Below are 15,916 nucleotides of genomic sequence, written 5' to 3' on the forward strand. Positions count from 1 at the left end.
TATTTACTTATTTAGCATCATCTACTAATTACATATTATTTTCTTCCATACTTGTACGTACTAGGTGAAGATTATATGATCAATGTCATTAATTATTAAAAATTGAAAAAAAGATCCTCATATAAAAATGCCAAACAAAAAATTGCAGGGAAATCGTAAACAAGATTGACCATTGCTTCCTCCGTTCACAAATACTCCATCCGTTCCGATTTACTCGTCGTGGTTTTACTAAAACCATGACGAGTAAATCGGAACGGATATTCTAACTTTTTCTGAATTGAATGTATATAGACATATTTTAATGTGTTTATTCGCTCATTTTAGTCCGTGTGTAGATCATATTAAAATGTCCAAAAGATTTTATATTTATGAACGGAGGGAGTACATTGTTCTAAAGAAGTACAATAGAAATGATGCAAAGGCTGACCAAGGATTTCCTATATATATTATCCTGAACTCACACCAACTGTCCAACATAATCTGAGGGTTTCAGTAGACCAACTAAAATCCAATAGTTTTATCGGCATCGGCATCGGCATCGTCTTTTTTACAATTTTTGCGTGTGGGAAGCAGTGGGAAACTCCAGCACTCGTGCCATCGACCGCACTCCATTTACATCCTTTTTAAAACCGTGGGTGCGCGCTATAAATACCAAGGGTCTCCGTCCACCTCGCCGCCGGAGACAACCACCAAACCCACGCATCCCCTCCCCTCCTCCTTCCACAGCGAGCGCGGCGCCGATGGCCACGGCACACTGTTACCCGCCGCCGCCGCCCATCGCCCACGCGCTTCCAAGGCCGCACGCCGCCGACAGCGCCGTCGCCCTCCTCCCCGACGACGGCGGCAGCGACAGCGAGAGCGTGGCGGAGTCGTCGTGCCCGCACCCGCGCCGGCCGACGGCGAGCGGGGACGAGGAGGAGGAGGAGGAGGACGGGTGCAGCGGCAGCTGCGTGGAGGCGGACGAGTACTGGGGGTACTACCAGCAGCAGCAGCATCCGCAGGAAGCCGACGAAGAGGAGGAGGTCAGCACGGCGAGCGTCTGGTGGAAGAAGAAACGGGCGGCGGCGGCGGCTGGTAGGGCCGGCGGCGCGTTCCCCTCGGCGGTGGGGCGTGAGGGGGAGGAGAAGAAGGCGGAGGACCCGAAGCGGGCGGCGGCGCGGCAGGAGGAGGACCGCAAGTTCTGGGCGGACTGCCTCGCCACAGGGTACCCATGAACGGACCCCGGGGGAAGCCATAGCTCGGCATGCAAAGGCCATGGCAAAAAGCCATGAGCGCCGCTAACCGAAACTGCAGCCCGACCCAAGCGTATGTCTACCTTTTTTTTTGTTTCTTTTCTTTGTACAGAATATTCAACTCCTCAACAAGTCATTGGGTGGCGTATTTTGACCCCCGCAAGCTTTACAGAAAGAATTGATCTTCTCTTTAGTTGTTGTTGAGGGTGAAAGGATTGAATTTCTGTGCAAACCTAGTAAGTAGAAAACACTGTGCATTTTTGTTCCTTGTTTTAGATGGGGGGTGGTCAATTAAAGCAGCGGTGGGACGCCAAAGCCAGTGGCCAATGGCATTGCCGGCGGCCACCAACCGGTGGAGAGACATGGGACATGGGTGCAGGAGAGGTGGCAGGCAAGGAGATCTCTCGTCCGCTTTAAATTCCCGCCCTTCCTCGTCAAACTCCCAATTGGACAGACAGACGGTGGCCGATCACCGACGGAGCATCGCATTCCGTCCGTCCGTGCGTCCTAGGCTCATGTTCATGTAGGTCCTAGCCCGGATCGCGGGGCCTGTGGAACGTGCGTCAGTTGCGCGCGCCAACGACCGGTGGCGAGTATGGTCCAAGCTCGGCCGCGTAACCATGTGTGTTTATGATGGGTTTGGTGCGTAAAGCGGCCAGAGTTATTTAAAGGGGGCAAAGCCAAGCTGCGGTTGCTTGTCCAATGGAAAGATGGTTTTCCCTTTTAATTATGTTATAAACCGGTGGCTTCTTTCTTTCTTTCTTTCCGAGCTACAGCTAGTACTGTAGTTGGCTTATACAAAGACAGCACGTGTGGCACGCCCTTGACCATGTTTTCCAGAATGCCTAGCACCGAGGCATTGTCATAGGTGCCGGCTTCCCAGGAAACTCGTCGCTTAAAAAACAGGCATATGAAGAGACGAAAATGAAGCGGAAACTTTCCGGTTTTTTCAGCAGGAAAATAGAAATGGAGAGGAAAAAAGGAAAATGAAAGCGCAATTCACAAAACAGAAACGGAAATGGATTTTTTTTGTGCGGAAACGGAACAGCCTTTTCTGGTGGAACGGACGCAGAAACGGAATTTTCCATTTTTGTTAATTCATTCATGTGGGAATTTTTGTTTTGAATATCATATGGCTATTTTGTAGCCCAACAAACACATAATTAGGCCCTTCGGATAGTGAGCAGAATGACCCATATGGCCCAACTTCCATAGAACTAATGCATCGTGGACACTATTCTTGCTACAATACTACTCCCTCCGTCCCAAAATTCTTGTTTTAGATTTGTTTAGATACGGATGTATCTAATACTAAAACGTGACTTGATACATCCGCATCTAGACAAATCTAAGACAAGAATTTTGGGACGAAGGGAGTACTATTCAGCTCTCCTTTGGTCTAGAGTAATCTTGTAAGAATTTCATAGGATAGGATTTCTATAGGAAAAATTCCTTCAGAGCCCTTTGGCTTGTAGGAATGGAATCCTATTCCTATGGAGGAATTCTTCCTATCATTCACATTTCATAGGAAAATAAATATTAGCCTAGACTCAATGAAAAAATCATATGATGTGAATTAAAGGGCATCTCCTTTCTTATTCCTACTCATAGAATTTGAGGTACATGTCATCTCATTTTCTATGACTTTTCTATTGCTATAATTTTCCTACCCTATGAACCAAAGGAGACCTCAAGTTGTCAATTCAGTATGTCACCAGTATGACCGTATGAGCACTATTGTGATTTGAGATGCAATGTTTGGATGTTTGATGGTTTCCAGGTTTTTATGTTGCCAAAGTTGTATAATTATGCACAAATTGACATCTCACTATATATCCACGGCATATCTTAATATTTTAATGCCTTCTAAGTTCTGTGTTGTCAAAGTTCAATGGTACTTTGTTGGTTTCATTGTGTATTTTTCTACGGTTCAAGGGGTCTTTAATTTTGGTGAACACTCGATTTCATCTCAGTTTCCATTCTGTATTCGCTTCGATTTTGTTTCTGGTACTATTTGTTTCCGAGGCTTTTGCATTAGCTTCCGCCTTCGAAAATAAAAACAAATGCGGCAGCATTCAGTTCTGTCTGTTTTCGCTCAGTTTTCATCCTTAGGCAAAGGTGTACACGATCTCGCATTTTTTCGTCAAAGAAGGGTGTCACATCCCAACTTTGTGCTAACTGCATGAACTGTCCTTGTTACCCGGTGAACCAAAAAGGAGAGCGCTAGGCGTCAACCGGTTGTACGGGAAGAAAAGGCCAGCCACCTATACAACCATCCGATTATCACGTGTATGGCCGTCCGTTTGAGTCAGCGCATCGTCCTCCAGACCTTGCACCCTCGCATCCCATGCACCACATCGTCCTCATCCCGCCTCGCATCGCCCGTGCTCCATTCCCCGCCACGCACAACAGCCGCCCCCTTTGCAGCATCAACCATCATTATGGCGTCCATCTCCGCTCGCTCAGCGCTACGGCCACACAACAGCGCCGGCCTACCTCGCAACGTCCTTGGACACTTGCAGCAACCCCTTAAAACATTGCGGCATCGCTTGCACATCCTAGTGCCTACCCCCCACAGCACATCGACGAGGCGTCCATCCTTGCAACACTGGATTGTAGCAACGTCGATGCTATGACTAGCCCCTTGCAGTGCCGGTTGTACCTCGTTACAACGATGATTGCTACGACCACCCCTTGCAGCGGTGATGCACTCTATGGTTGCAGTGGCCACGAGGTCATGCGGTTGCAACACCGTTGAGAGAGAGCCACCTTGCAGCATCATTCACTGCCTTGGAGGAATAATGGTTGTTGTTATCACTTCGTGTAACACCGACCACTGGTTGTACCACTCCAGTGAGGTTCTGCGGTTGCAATGTTTGTCCCCTGTAGCATCAGGTACCCCATCCGGTTGATAGAGAAGGGGAATGGAGGGTTTGTGCACTCGCCGGGGCCTTGCAACACTAGAGTTGTTGGAAACAAGGGGGGTGCCCATAAAGCACCAGGTGGTTGTCCTCCACTCCTTGTAGCAGCCGAGCCCAACCTTATAGCGTTGACACCTGGATTGGCATGAGCACACAACGAGCAGCGACAACGCCTCCTCTTGCAACATTGTTGCGCCCGGGCAACACGACTTGCAACATCTTCTTCGCTCGCAAGACGATGGTGAGGTTGGGCTTGCAGCATCGCATTCGGCGTCTCCCCAGCTCTCCGTGCACACGATCGAGTCAGCTAGCTTGCTCGATTAGGTGGAAGGGCGCTGGGAAGAGAGATGGGGACGATAGTCAATAGGAAGAGCCAAAAGAGCAATAAACGGAAGATGAGGGGGTGGTGTTTTTTGATTAGTGGGGAATGATGGGGTGCGTGCAAGTGGCGGAGGCAGCATTCGTCAAATCCTTGTGTGGAAGAGGGGCGGTTGAAGGAAAAAACAAAATAAAATGCTAGTGTTCACATGCATATAGCAACAAAGTCATCATGTTGGGAAGGGCCTTGGCCCATGCTGGACGCCCTGCCTCCGCCACTGTGTACGTGGTGACAACTTTACCTTGCAAGCGTACTTCACATTGGTGCTTTGCCGAGAGAGATGAGCGCTCTATGCCGCACGATCGAGCGAGATCCAAGGGCATCGAAGGCAGCCGATGGGCCGATAGATTATAATCGGGTAAAAGGAAACGTTTTCTAATAAAAGAACAACAATGCTATTTTCTCAATTGGCTGACACGGGAAACGGGAAGACACACATTGCTACCAGCGAGGAAGAGATGCATTTTATTAGGGTAGTTGCGGAAACAAACCGTCCATGATCCATGTCCTTAATCCACGAGCCACCACACGTCTCTAATGTAAACAGATTGCCACGTCATCGCATGCATGCAGGAATCTTTTTGGATTTCCAGTTTTTAAAATGTTTTATCTCTTAAACGAAAAATCCGATTGAAAATCCGTTTTCACCATTAAATCCCTCACGATGAGATTTTCGAAACTAGATCCCATGTTGATATGTTTTGATGAAAAAAAATTTGGATTAAAAGTTGCCATGTCTATTGCATATGAATTGCCATGATGTTTACACTGAAGTTGCCATGATATGTTTCAGTTATTTTCTTCTACATTTAAAAGTAAATTTTGACATTTATAAAACGGGGAATTAAGAAACTAGACTTGCCATGAACCATAAACAAAAATTGCCATGATACATGCACGTAAAATTGTCATGGTTCATACAAAAAATAATTTTCATGGTCAAAGTACTGGAGTTGCCATCATCAAAATATTAAAATTGCCATGATCTACAAACTAAAATTGCCACATGGCAACTTTAGTTTAAGCCCTATGGCAACTGCAGTGTAAACATCGTGGCAACTTCTGGCAAAAAAATAATTCGTTGAAACATATCAACATGGGGTCTAGTTTTGAAGATCTCGTCGAGACGGATTTAATGGTGAAAACGGATTTTTAGTTCGCTTTTTTATTTAGGAGATACAATATTTTTAAGCCGAAAACCAAAAAAAATCTGCTGATGTCAACTATTCATACGTGGCAAAATGAGTGGTGATGTAGGCGTGTGGGCGATGTGCAAACGCCCACACGTGTGGGCGTTAACATTTTCAAACTTTCACGGTCAGACCGAGTACTACATTTGTATTATAGACTTATGCTTTTATAGAAAAGTTGCCCCCCCCCCCCCCATCCTTGTTTTTTTGGTCCCCACGCATCCCGTCCCTCTTAGTTTTCAGTTGATTTTTTGATATCTCAACTGATGCCGTGGAAAATTTGAACCAACATAAATAGAGAAATCTGGAATAATCTAAGTCAAATCGGTACTTTCCCAAAATCACATCCTGCATTAACTCAATCAAATTAAATCTTTTCAAAATCACAATAATATCAAAGCTTTCCTTTCCCTCCCCTACGAATACCCAAATCAAATCAACTGTTTATCAAAACCTTAACTGAATCAAACCTTTCGTTGCATTCAGATTAAATCTTATCAAAACGAAGAATGTGATGGGTGTAAGCCATATGTCAGATATAACTAGTGCTGAACTGGCCACAATTGCAACCCACGGGCAATTAACTAGTGATACTATAGAGAGCACTACATCCTAGTTTAGGCCACGCCTCTCCGGACAAGTGCTTGCTGAGCCAGCGAGCAGAGCCGGATCTACTACTTGCGTCAATTTCAGTTTCTGAAGTTTTCTCTGTTGCCATCAAAATGGCCGGCGGCAAAAGATGGCACGCCACCTGTCCACAAATAAAAGTCATGTAGGAGTAGAATCCCTAGTGCTGCCGCACCTTGCGGTGCCACCGTGCTACCAACAAAGGGCAAGCAAGCAAGATCCACCATACGCCATGCCGGTATGGAAGGGAACAGTTAAACTAACTACGCACGGCACGGCCAGCCATGCTTATCTCACAGGCAGGATGAGTGCGACCCTAACCTTCAAAAAGCCAGCGACACTTTTCGCTAAATGTTTCAGCGATGAATTGGCATCTGGTACAACCTAACTAAACCTAAGCTTCAAAAAGCTAACCCTTTTTTCATAGAATAATAAAGGGCCATGATGCAAAGCAACAAGGTGACGTTTCTGTTTTCCCTTTCGCTCCGCACCAAAGAAAATGGAATCGCATCTTAGCCAGAACCCACGTTCAGACTTCAGAGGTCACGGTTCACAACAGGATTATAAAAAAACAAACAAAAAAAAACAGCTTTCTGAGAGAGCAAAGAGCAAATGAAAACATGCAGAAGCTGCATCAGGAACTCCATTTCAGGGCCTTGGATCACACACACACAAGTAAAAAACACGCGGAAAACAAAAACAAGTGAAGGCAAGACGGCGGATCATTTATTTCACAAGCCGGCTTTGATATAGAATGATATACCAGTAGTTATTATTCTCCAGAGCGTCGAAAAAGGAATTATGAGCGGGCGTAACGATTTCTCTAGCTGAAACAAACATCAGCTCAACGGGCATGGTGGTAATACACCACCTTATTATCCTATATATTCCTCATGATCATGATCCCGCCCGGCGACGACTAGGCCTTGTCCGTTTTCTTGCCAGGGAATGACCTCCCGCTGCTTGTGACGAGGTTCTTGATGCTCGCCTGGATGTCCTTGTCCTCCAGTATGGACTCCAGTGGCACATGTAGGCCTGCAGCACATGTATTTTGGGAGAAGAAGTTAGATCCAAGGGGAAAAAAGATATGCTTTCCGGGGTTAAATAGTATACACAATGGGAACACAAATCGCATGCGAGGCTTCAAAGGTGTCGCTTTAGCTTAGAAAGGCTACGCTGACGAATCGTTCGAAAACGATAGTGTCCTACAAGTTCTGCCGGGTGTTATCTATTCGTCTGAAGTTGATGGGACAGCATTTTGATGATGCTTTTGTCCCCAGATATTAAATTGGTCCACCGTGCCACCTCCAGTGATGTGTATAGCTCCACATCAAATGGTTAAGTAGACACAGGCAGCAGCACATATGCTGAACTGTAAAAATGTTTCAACCTTGCCACTAAAACCAGACAAATCACGAAACAGGTAGTATATTGTATTTGCACGAAAAAGAGGCATTGTGTCAGGAAAAAACAACTCACGGAATCTCCAATAATGCCTCGGGTTAGTGGGGTCGTTGATTGTTTCCTCCGCTGCTGGTCTTGCGGTGTATTTGTCTTTCAGCGCGAGCAGATCCTGGTAAAGAAGAAACCCCAGGTATATTCATGTACTTGTTTCTGTTAAAAACCCAATCATAGTACCCCCCCCCCTCCAGTACTTAAAAATATGATGTTTGGACATCTGATAGTCTCCAAAAGATAACTTTGATAATTATTTTGTACTGCAATATAATTATAAAAACCGAAAAATGTTAACATTTGAAAATAAATTTTGAGACAAATCCAATCCAATATTTTCAAATTTATTGGCTGTCAATGCTGTAAAAGTTTAGCCAAAATTATGTCCAAATGACATGTTTTTACTGGATGGACTATATGATACAGGTTGAAGTCCTATACCTGTAGCGGAAAGATTGCCCACATTGACGGTGCATCGAAATGCTGCTGAAGAATGAAGTTCACTACTTCTGGGGTGCAACGAGATGGGGCCTCTTTGTCGCTGCCAATTACAGTCTTGTAAAAACGACTTCTTGTCCCTTCATCTCCTTCCCACCAAGCACGTAATGTGGAGCAATCATGACATGAGGGAGCACAAACCTGGAAGGTCATCCAACACAATTTATCATGTGATGTAGCATACTTTTACTTATATTTCCAACTATTACTTTAAAATTTTTCTTAAAAAATCAGAACATAATACTGTAAATTTTCTTCTAAAAATTTAGAGTGTAATACTGGCAAAAAAGTGAAACACACCGTCATATAGCTGTACTTGGACGGAATATCAAATTCCAAGCCTGGTTCACTAGGCATTCTCTGGATACGCAATCCAATCAACCCGAGTTCTAGCATAACCTGGATAAATATCTTACTGTTATTTTAAGAACATAGTCAGCATGACCCAATAGTTATTTTTTAGCATGTGCAGGAAAGATGCCATACAGGGTGAACACAAGCAGGGATAAGGCCAAGATCTTCCCCGCATGCCAACATATCCGAACAGTTCAATAGAACAGGTAGAGTCTTCAGTGCATTTTGTCGCCAAAGATTTTCTTGGCGAACGAAATAATAGTCATGGTATAATCTTCTAAGGACATTTTTGCTGTAAAAAAACATGGATGAGAAGATGAAATAGTCAATAAATACAGATTTGGTTAGGACATAATGTTAAAATCAAGAGCGTACTATAAGCAAGAAACTAAAGTTGGTTGAACACTATTTTGATTATCTTGATAGCAAACTGCCTACTAAAGATATAATTCATTTTCCTTGAGGAAATGCATAATATGAACCATGACTATGCAACTAAGAGGTTATAGCAGTACGATGAAGATAAAAATTGAAGTATCTTCCAGGTTACAACATCACAATGCTCATATGCCGTTAGTCTGTTGCACTAAATACTTAATCAATATCAACAAGCCAGAAGAAACTTTACAGATCAACCAGAAGCACGTATAACTGTGAAAAAAAATATTACCTATGTTCATCCAAGTCCCTAAAACTTGAAGTATCTTCCAGGTTAAAGCGGGGATAGTACTTTGTGGAGTCCTCGGGATCTCTGATGAGGACTATATTCTGCAGAACAAACAAACAGATCTACTTTAATATGTTTTCAAAAATAATAGTCAAATTTTGTTAAAAAAAATGAGGTGGATGTTAGGAGAAAAATATTAACACGAGGATACAGTGTGTGCACAACAGAAGGCCGAATTACCTGTAGAAGATCGAACAGACCACGCCGAATACTGTCTTCTTTCTCCAGCCAGAGTGATTTTTCGGGACTGGTATTAAGCTTTGTAACAATCTTTTTCTCGGTGTTGCATTCCTCTTTGAACTATATGCATGAATGAACCAGTCAAAGACAAGTGAAATTAAAGGAAGCAATGGCATGTAAAAGAACATCAGGAAAAATTTCACATGCCTTAGATTGAGAAATAGATATGCTTGTAATAATTACTGAACTAATAATATGTTGCTATCAATAATAATTTGACATGCAGACTCAAGTAGCCCATATGTCCAACTGTTATAAAAGGAGAATATAACTGCTTTGCATTACCTCGTAGCAGTGTTTCTGATACTCGTGCAGAAAGTTGGCTGCAACAACTGTCCAAAGAGATCCAAACTTCTCCTGAAAAATGATAGAAACGTCATGCTGCTGGCACCCTCATCTTTATTGAAACAATTCCAGAACATCGGTTTGAACATGGTTACCTCCAGCATGTCCTGACGAATATATGGGCGGCTCATCCGATCAAAATCCCAGATACCATCACCTAGAAGCTCCTCCTGTAAGTGAACTCAGAAACAAGTCAGATAAACTACTATAGAGGTTTTCTCTGGTCCATTTTGTTTTTTTTAACGGATAAGAAACAAACCTGACTAAGAGGAATTGAAGGTCTAAATTTTCCACAAAGACCTGTGGCAGCATGATCTGGAAGCTCCCAGATCCTAAAGAAACCCAAAATATGGTCTATCCTATACGCTGTGAAGAATTTTGATAGCTGCAACATGCTAATAGCAGATGAGTAATGGCAAGCAAATGTGACTGCCAGACAGGGAAAAAAATAAAACAGCGCTGTTAATAACCTGTGTCAGACGAGCTCGCCACCACCCATAATTATCCTTTGACATCTCCTCCCAGTTATATGTAGGAAAACCCCAATTTTGTCCACTTTTGGCAAAGTAATCTGGAGGTGCACCAGTAGCGGTATTCATGCGAAATAATGTAGGGTATACCCAAGTATCCACACTGTTCCTATCAACACCAATAGGTAAATCTCCTTTCAGAATAACCTTGTTCTTCCTTGCATATGCAGCTGCCTCTGATAACTAATAAGGAGGGAATGAGAATGAATGTCCACAAATATATACACATTTATAGAGTTCTGAATGACAACGGCCAATACTTACTTGTGTAAATAGATGATATTGGACATAGTAGTGGAAGCGTATAATATCATGGTGCAAAGCATCTGCTGCGACTAGCTTGTCAAGCTGCAAGAAATTGCATAAAGAGACATCTCTAAGTAGCTGTGTATTTTCCATATGCGCTCTCAGAAAGAACTAGACCAAATCGCAGAATTTACTAAATAGAATGTTATTAGCAAGCTATGCAGGAAATATGAGATTATTAGCATATCATTTCCAATACCTTCTCCTTGGAAAACTGAGAAAACCGACCCCACTGGCTGTGATCTGATGTCTCGAAGAAATCCCGAAGAAAGCAAAATGCAGCATATGGCTTCAACCATTCCTATTGAAACATGGTATGAAAGCAATCAAATGTAGTTTGAAATAAGTGGACTAAAAAAATATGAAATGCCAGTAGTTATACCTCATTTTCAGATAAGAACTGCTTGAACGGAGCTGAATTTAGCACTTTGTCCTTTTCTAAATTAAACATTTTTTGGGCAATTCTGAGTTTCGTGGCCAATGCTGCCTCATAGTCGACGTCCTATTTTAACATTAGGGGAAAATGTTAGATCTGCAAAAAACTCCAAGAACCATTTGGGTTCCATGAGCAAATTCACACTTTTTGAAGTTTTTCAAATACAGTGGATGATCTGATTTAAAGAGCAAGCATAGCAAAAGAGCAGCAAGGACACGAAGTGCATCCAGCCCAAATGCAAAGCATATTCAGATCTTTACATTTGCAGTGATGACAGAAAATAAATGATACTTTATACACGTGAAAATGCATTTACCTTTTTGTCCAACTCCTTCTTTGCCTTCGAAATCTCTTCCTGTGACAATATGAAAAATTGAGTACCGGATCAAGTGATTCAGAATTGAAGAGATCAGTGAAACGAGAGGCCAAAACAGACTAGTATAAAAGTTAATATTAAAGGCACACAAAGTTATACCTTAACATCTGCTGGAATAGCATCTGAAAGTGCCTGCACTCTCAGGTACAAGGGGTGCAACGCAAATACGGAGAGTGAGCTGTAAATAAAAACATGTAGGACATTATTTTCTCTTCAGAAATGTGTCTTTCATACTTCAAGCGAAAGCACAAGGGAGGATGAAGCAGTGTATCTTAGTAGTACCTATATGGATATGAATCCCACCACATCTTGTTAACAGAAGTATCATTGATAGGAAGGAGCTGAACAAGATGAAAACCCGAATTGACTGCCCAGTCAACAAGAAGTTTAAGATCTGGGAATTCTCCAACACCAAGATCCTCATTTGACCTGATTGAGAACATCGGTACGGCAACACCAGCACCCCTCCATGGTGCTTCCTGATAAAACAAATGATAAATTAGTCTGACACGCTAGTTGTGTATGATGCATACTACATCCTCAGCTTTCTTGCCTAAGCACAACGTGGCAGGGTTCTATCTGAATATGGTTCATTTCCTAATACACCATAGCATGGTAAACGGTTGCGGGAACTAAATAGTAGCATGTACCTACCAAGCTTTCTGGCAAGGAATATATGAATTGCTAGAACATTCATATTGGATGACTCATTATGAATGCAGACGTTACCCGGAGGGAGCCATCAGATAATAAGATGTGTCTGGATGGCTTGGGTGATGATAAATCCACATCAACCTCTCTGTTTGGGCCGAACTCCAATGAAAAGACTCCTGCTTCACTAACTTGACAGTACTTATATGTGGAATATTATTAAGGACAACACATTAGTGTTGGTACAACAAATAATACAAAATAACGAACTAAGAAAATAGTTTTTTGCACAAGGATATTTTACTGGGAACTCAGACTTCCGCAACACACAGTAGGCTTTCCAAATGGAATCTCCAACATAGTTGAGCTTGAGACCATTTTGCTCTTTCCAATTTCCTATCGCGGGGTTACTTCCTGTGACGACAACCTGAAGTTTTGTGATTGGCAATAGTTAGGACACCAGCAAGTAAGTATAACTCATTGAACTATGATGCGATAAGGGCGCTAAGTACAACTAATCATAGCTTATAAACGGAAACATAAGTGTACGAATAATACTTACAGTAGAACCAGCTGCTAGCCGAGGACAACTGATAATAAATTGCACGACAATATCTGTCCAACAAAGATCATATAAGACAAATTCAAATAATGCTAATGTTGTACCGAAAAAGGCTTTCGCCCCGCTTTATATATAAAGCAAACCACCAGAGCCAAACAAGGTAACAAACAAGTCCAGGCCACACACACACCAAGTACGATAAGGTTCTGCTGAGGGCACAGCTCAATGCTAATGTTGTATCTAACCATCAAAGCAGAATTAGTTCATTTCTTTGTTTACTTTCAGATACTCCATTGGTAAAGACTAACTAGAAAAATTCCTTTAAATAGTAAATATTACAAGCACGAGACATCACCTGGAACGTTCTACAAATGCTATAAAGTAGGAAGGAAAACAAAGTTTTACTTAACATGTATTTAGCATGGAAAGAGCTTATGCTACATTCTTTATTATTCAGCAAATCTTTACTTTTGTAAAGATCAAAACCGATGGCGGAGGTCCGTTCATCTTGGACTATACCAACCACCAGATCTGCACCAAACGGCAGTCCTATACCCTATTTTTGTGTCCTTGTATTTATCTTGATTCCTGTAGAGATGCCAATGTTGCAAGCATTGCCAATAAACAATCTGCAAAAATAATGTTCATACCATTTTTCTTCAAATAATTGCAGTGGCTGTTTATTATTGTGGCGGCAGTCCGCTCATCTCGGACTATACCAACCATCAGAAATGCATCAAACGGCAGTCCTAAAATCTAAAAAAATTATTGCATTTATCTTGATTCCTGTAGAGATCCCGATGTTTCAAGCATTGCCAATAAGGCAATCTGCAAAAACTAATGTTCATAGCATTTTTCTTCAACAAATTACGATGACCTTTTACTATTTGGAGCCAGTGACTTGACAATCAATCCAACTGGACTTGCATGATTATTATAAATACTTTAACAGGTTTCAAGTAATCTTTCAACTAAATTTATTGTCGACCCGTAGCAACACGGGCTCCTAGCAGTACCTTTACTCTTATAAAGATCTGAGCTGGTTGGCGGTTCATTTACCTCTTAAGTTATTACAAAATTAGCACGGAGCACGTATGGTTGTTTCCATTGATCTAGATATTCAGATAATAGTTCTTCACTTTGCACGAACTCGTGGACTATGGCGGCACAAGCATTTAAACAATGAATAATATACAACAGATATAAATTCTGTAGCAACGCACGAGCATTTAGCTAGCATTTGTTTTAAAATCAGGTATGTGTTGATTGACTTCTCCGGTGCCAGTTGATTCCATCGGTTTGAGACTTTCAGTTTTAAAATAGTACCTTCAGGATCCAAACTTTTGTTGAGGGAAGAAGGCTGCAATTGCCTTTTAGCATTATCAGTTGCGCTGAAAATGACGTTCTTGAACGCACTTCGGAGGAAAAGAGCTTCAGAAGCATCCTGAATCCAGACGACGGCCAATCATAAACGGCAATTTTTAGGAACAACAAGCTTCTAGGACTAGTCTGACGAACAGCATTGCCAAGTGGTCATAGAAGCAGTAACATACCAACAAAAGATACATAGCATTCAGCTAAGTTGATAAGCCTCATGGTTGCTGCTAATGCAACTATTGTTTGTACAGCATGCAAATATACAGTAACAAGTAAGAAGACGGTTGAATGAACACATGGAAGTTTGAAAATCAGTACCTGCCACCAGTCGCGGACCTCGACGACGTCGCCGTCCTTGACGCCCTCCGGCACCACTAGCTTCTTCTTCTCCCCAGACTCCCATCTGAGAACGTTCTTGTGGTCGTCCACCACATGGTAGCTGTACTCACAGGTGAAGACAGCGGGGACTAAAACCTGGCCGCGCCAGACCAGCGCGTTCCCCTCGTGAACCGGGCTCAGGGGCAGCCCCTGCTTGACGTTCCAGGACCCGAGCGCCGGCGCGGAGCCGGCGATGATGATGCTCTGCCCCCATTGCGTGTAGTACGGTAGCTTGAAGATCAGGGTCACTTTCGCCATCTCTTCAGAACAGGCAGGCAGAAACACAGGCGCAGCAAGGTTAGGAGCTGAATGCATCAATGGCAAACAAAGAAAAGAAGATTTGCTAGCGTAAGAATGAATCCGCCATTCAATCTCGAAAAAAAAAGAATGAATCCGCCATTTGTTCCTTGGAGATGAATCACGGATCCAAGGGAGGGGTGGCTCTGTGATCCCCGCACACTACTCATTGTTAAATGTTTCCGTGATTCCGGCCCTCCCGCTCCCCATTCCTCCGAATATCTTATCAGCGTCGTAGAGAGATTCGAGAATCAGTAGTACTCAGTAGTGTGCATCTTTTTTTGGTTTCGCGGCGGAGAGACGTGGACCAGATTCGGAGAATCGCCGAATCCCCCCGCATTCTACCAATTCCCCCCATCCCGGCGCCGCCACGGCCAAGGTAGCTCAGAGGCGAACGGAGGAACGAATCAGAGCACCGCTCACTCGCTCGCTCACTCACCGAGGCCCTGCCTGCCTACGAACCGAGAAACAGAGGAGGAGGAGGAGGGAGGAAGCGGGTGAGGTTACCTTCACAGAGCACGGACGGCGCCAATGGCGGCCACGGACGGGGAGGGAATCAGCGGCAGAACAAGGAGGGAGGAGGCTCAGGAGAGTGAGAGCATGGATGGAGGCACGGGGGAGAAGGTGCCAAGGGATGGTGAAGAGGACGGGGGTGAGGGTGACGTTAACGACGGAGGGCGAGGCGGGCGGGCATGGGCAGCGGCACCTGTGAGCCGCGGTGACGGGACTAAAAAAAGGCGGCCTTTCTGGTCCGTTGCTTCCCTTCCCCCGGGTTTGTGGATCCGGGCGGGCGACGGGCGGAACGCTTCTTCCCCGGACGGCCACACGGGCAGAGCGGCGAGCCCGAGGCGGTAAAAGCTCGCCATTTTTTGTGTGGCTGGGGAGGAGGTAGCTCCCGCTGACACGGCGACACGTGAGGACGAGACGAACCGCAGTTGTCCATGCCATGCCGTCCGTCTCGATGCTCTGCTCTGCTACGGCTGCCTACGGCTGCAACTTGAGACGGATCTGCACGGGGAAGAGAGAGGTTTTTTG

General features: G+C 43.9%; 2 protein-coding genes across 2 annotated transcripts; one reads left to right on the forward strand and one right to left on the reverse strand.

The window, feature by feature from the left end:
* Positions 1–455: 455 nt before the first annotated feature.
* LOC123040761 (uncharacterized) lies at positions 456–1,993 on the forward strand. Its single transcript, XM_044463522.1, has 2 exons — positions 456–1,305; positions 1,509–1,993. Exon 1 carries the CDS (start codon positions 741–743, stop codon positions 1,212–1,214), a length of 474 nt encoding a protein of 157 aa, XP_044319457.1. The 5' UTR covers positions 456–740; the 3' UTR covers positions 1,215–1,305; positions 1,509–1,993.
* Positions 1,994–7,053: 5,060 nt separating this feature from the next.
* Positions 7,054–15,677, reverse strand: LOC123043822 (4-alpha-glucanotransferase DPE2). The gene is made up of 23 exons (XM_044466414.1): positions 15,389–15,677; positions 14,525–14,844; positions 14,156–14,273; positions 12,830–12,882; positions 12,567–12,694; positions 12,346–12,475; positions 11,899–12,095; positions 11,716–11,794; positions 11,557–11,595; positions 11,187–11,306; positions 11,004–11,105; positions 10,763–10,846; positions 10,439–10,681; positions 10,228–10,353; positions 10,064–10,138; positions 9,909–9,980; positions 9,564–9,683; positions 9,327–9,424; positions 8,789–8,948; positions 8,603–8,701; positions 8,246–8,443; positions 7,829–7,922; positions 7,054–7,384 (listed from the first exon to the last, which is right to left on the reverse strand). Exons 2-23 carry the CDS (start codon positions 14,840–14,842, stop codon positions 7,269–7,271), a joined length of 2,769 nt encoding a protein of 922 aa, XP_044322349.1. The 5' UTR covers positions 14,843–14,844; positions 15,389–15,677; the 3' UTR covers positions 7,054–7,268.
* Between the last annotated feature and the right edge of the window lie 239 nt (positions 15,678–15,916).

The sequence above is a fragment of the Triticum aestivum genome, chromosome 2B (assembly GCF_018294505.1).
Source record: "Triticum aestivum cultivar Chinese Spring chromosome 2B, IWGSC CS RefSeq v2.1, whole genome shotgun sequence".
Lineage (NCBI taxonomy): Eukaryota > Viridiplantae > Streptophyta > Magnoliopsida > Poales > Poaceae > Triticum > Triticum aestivum.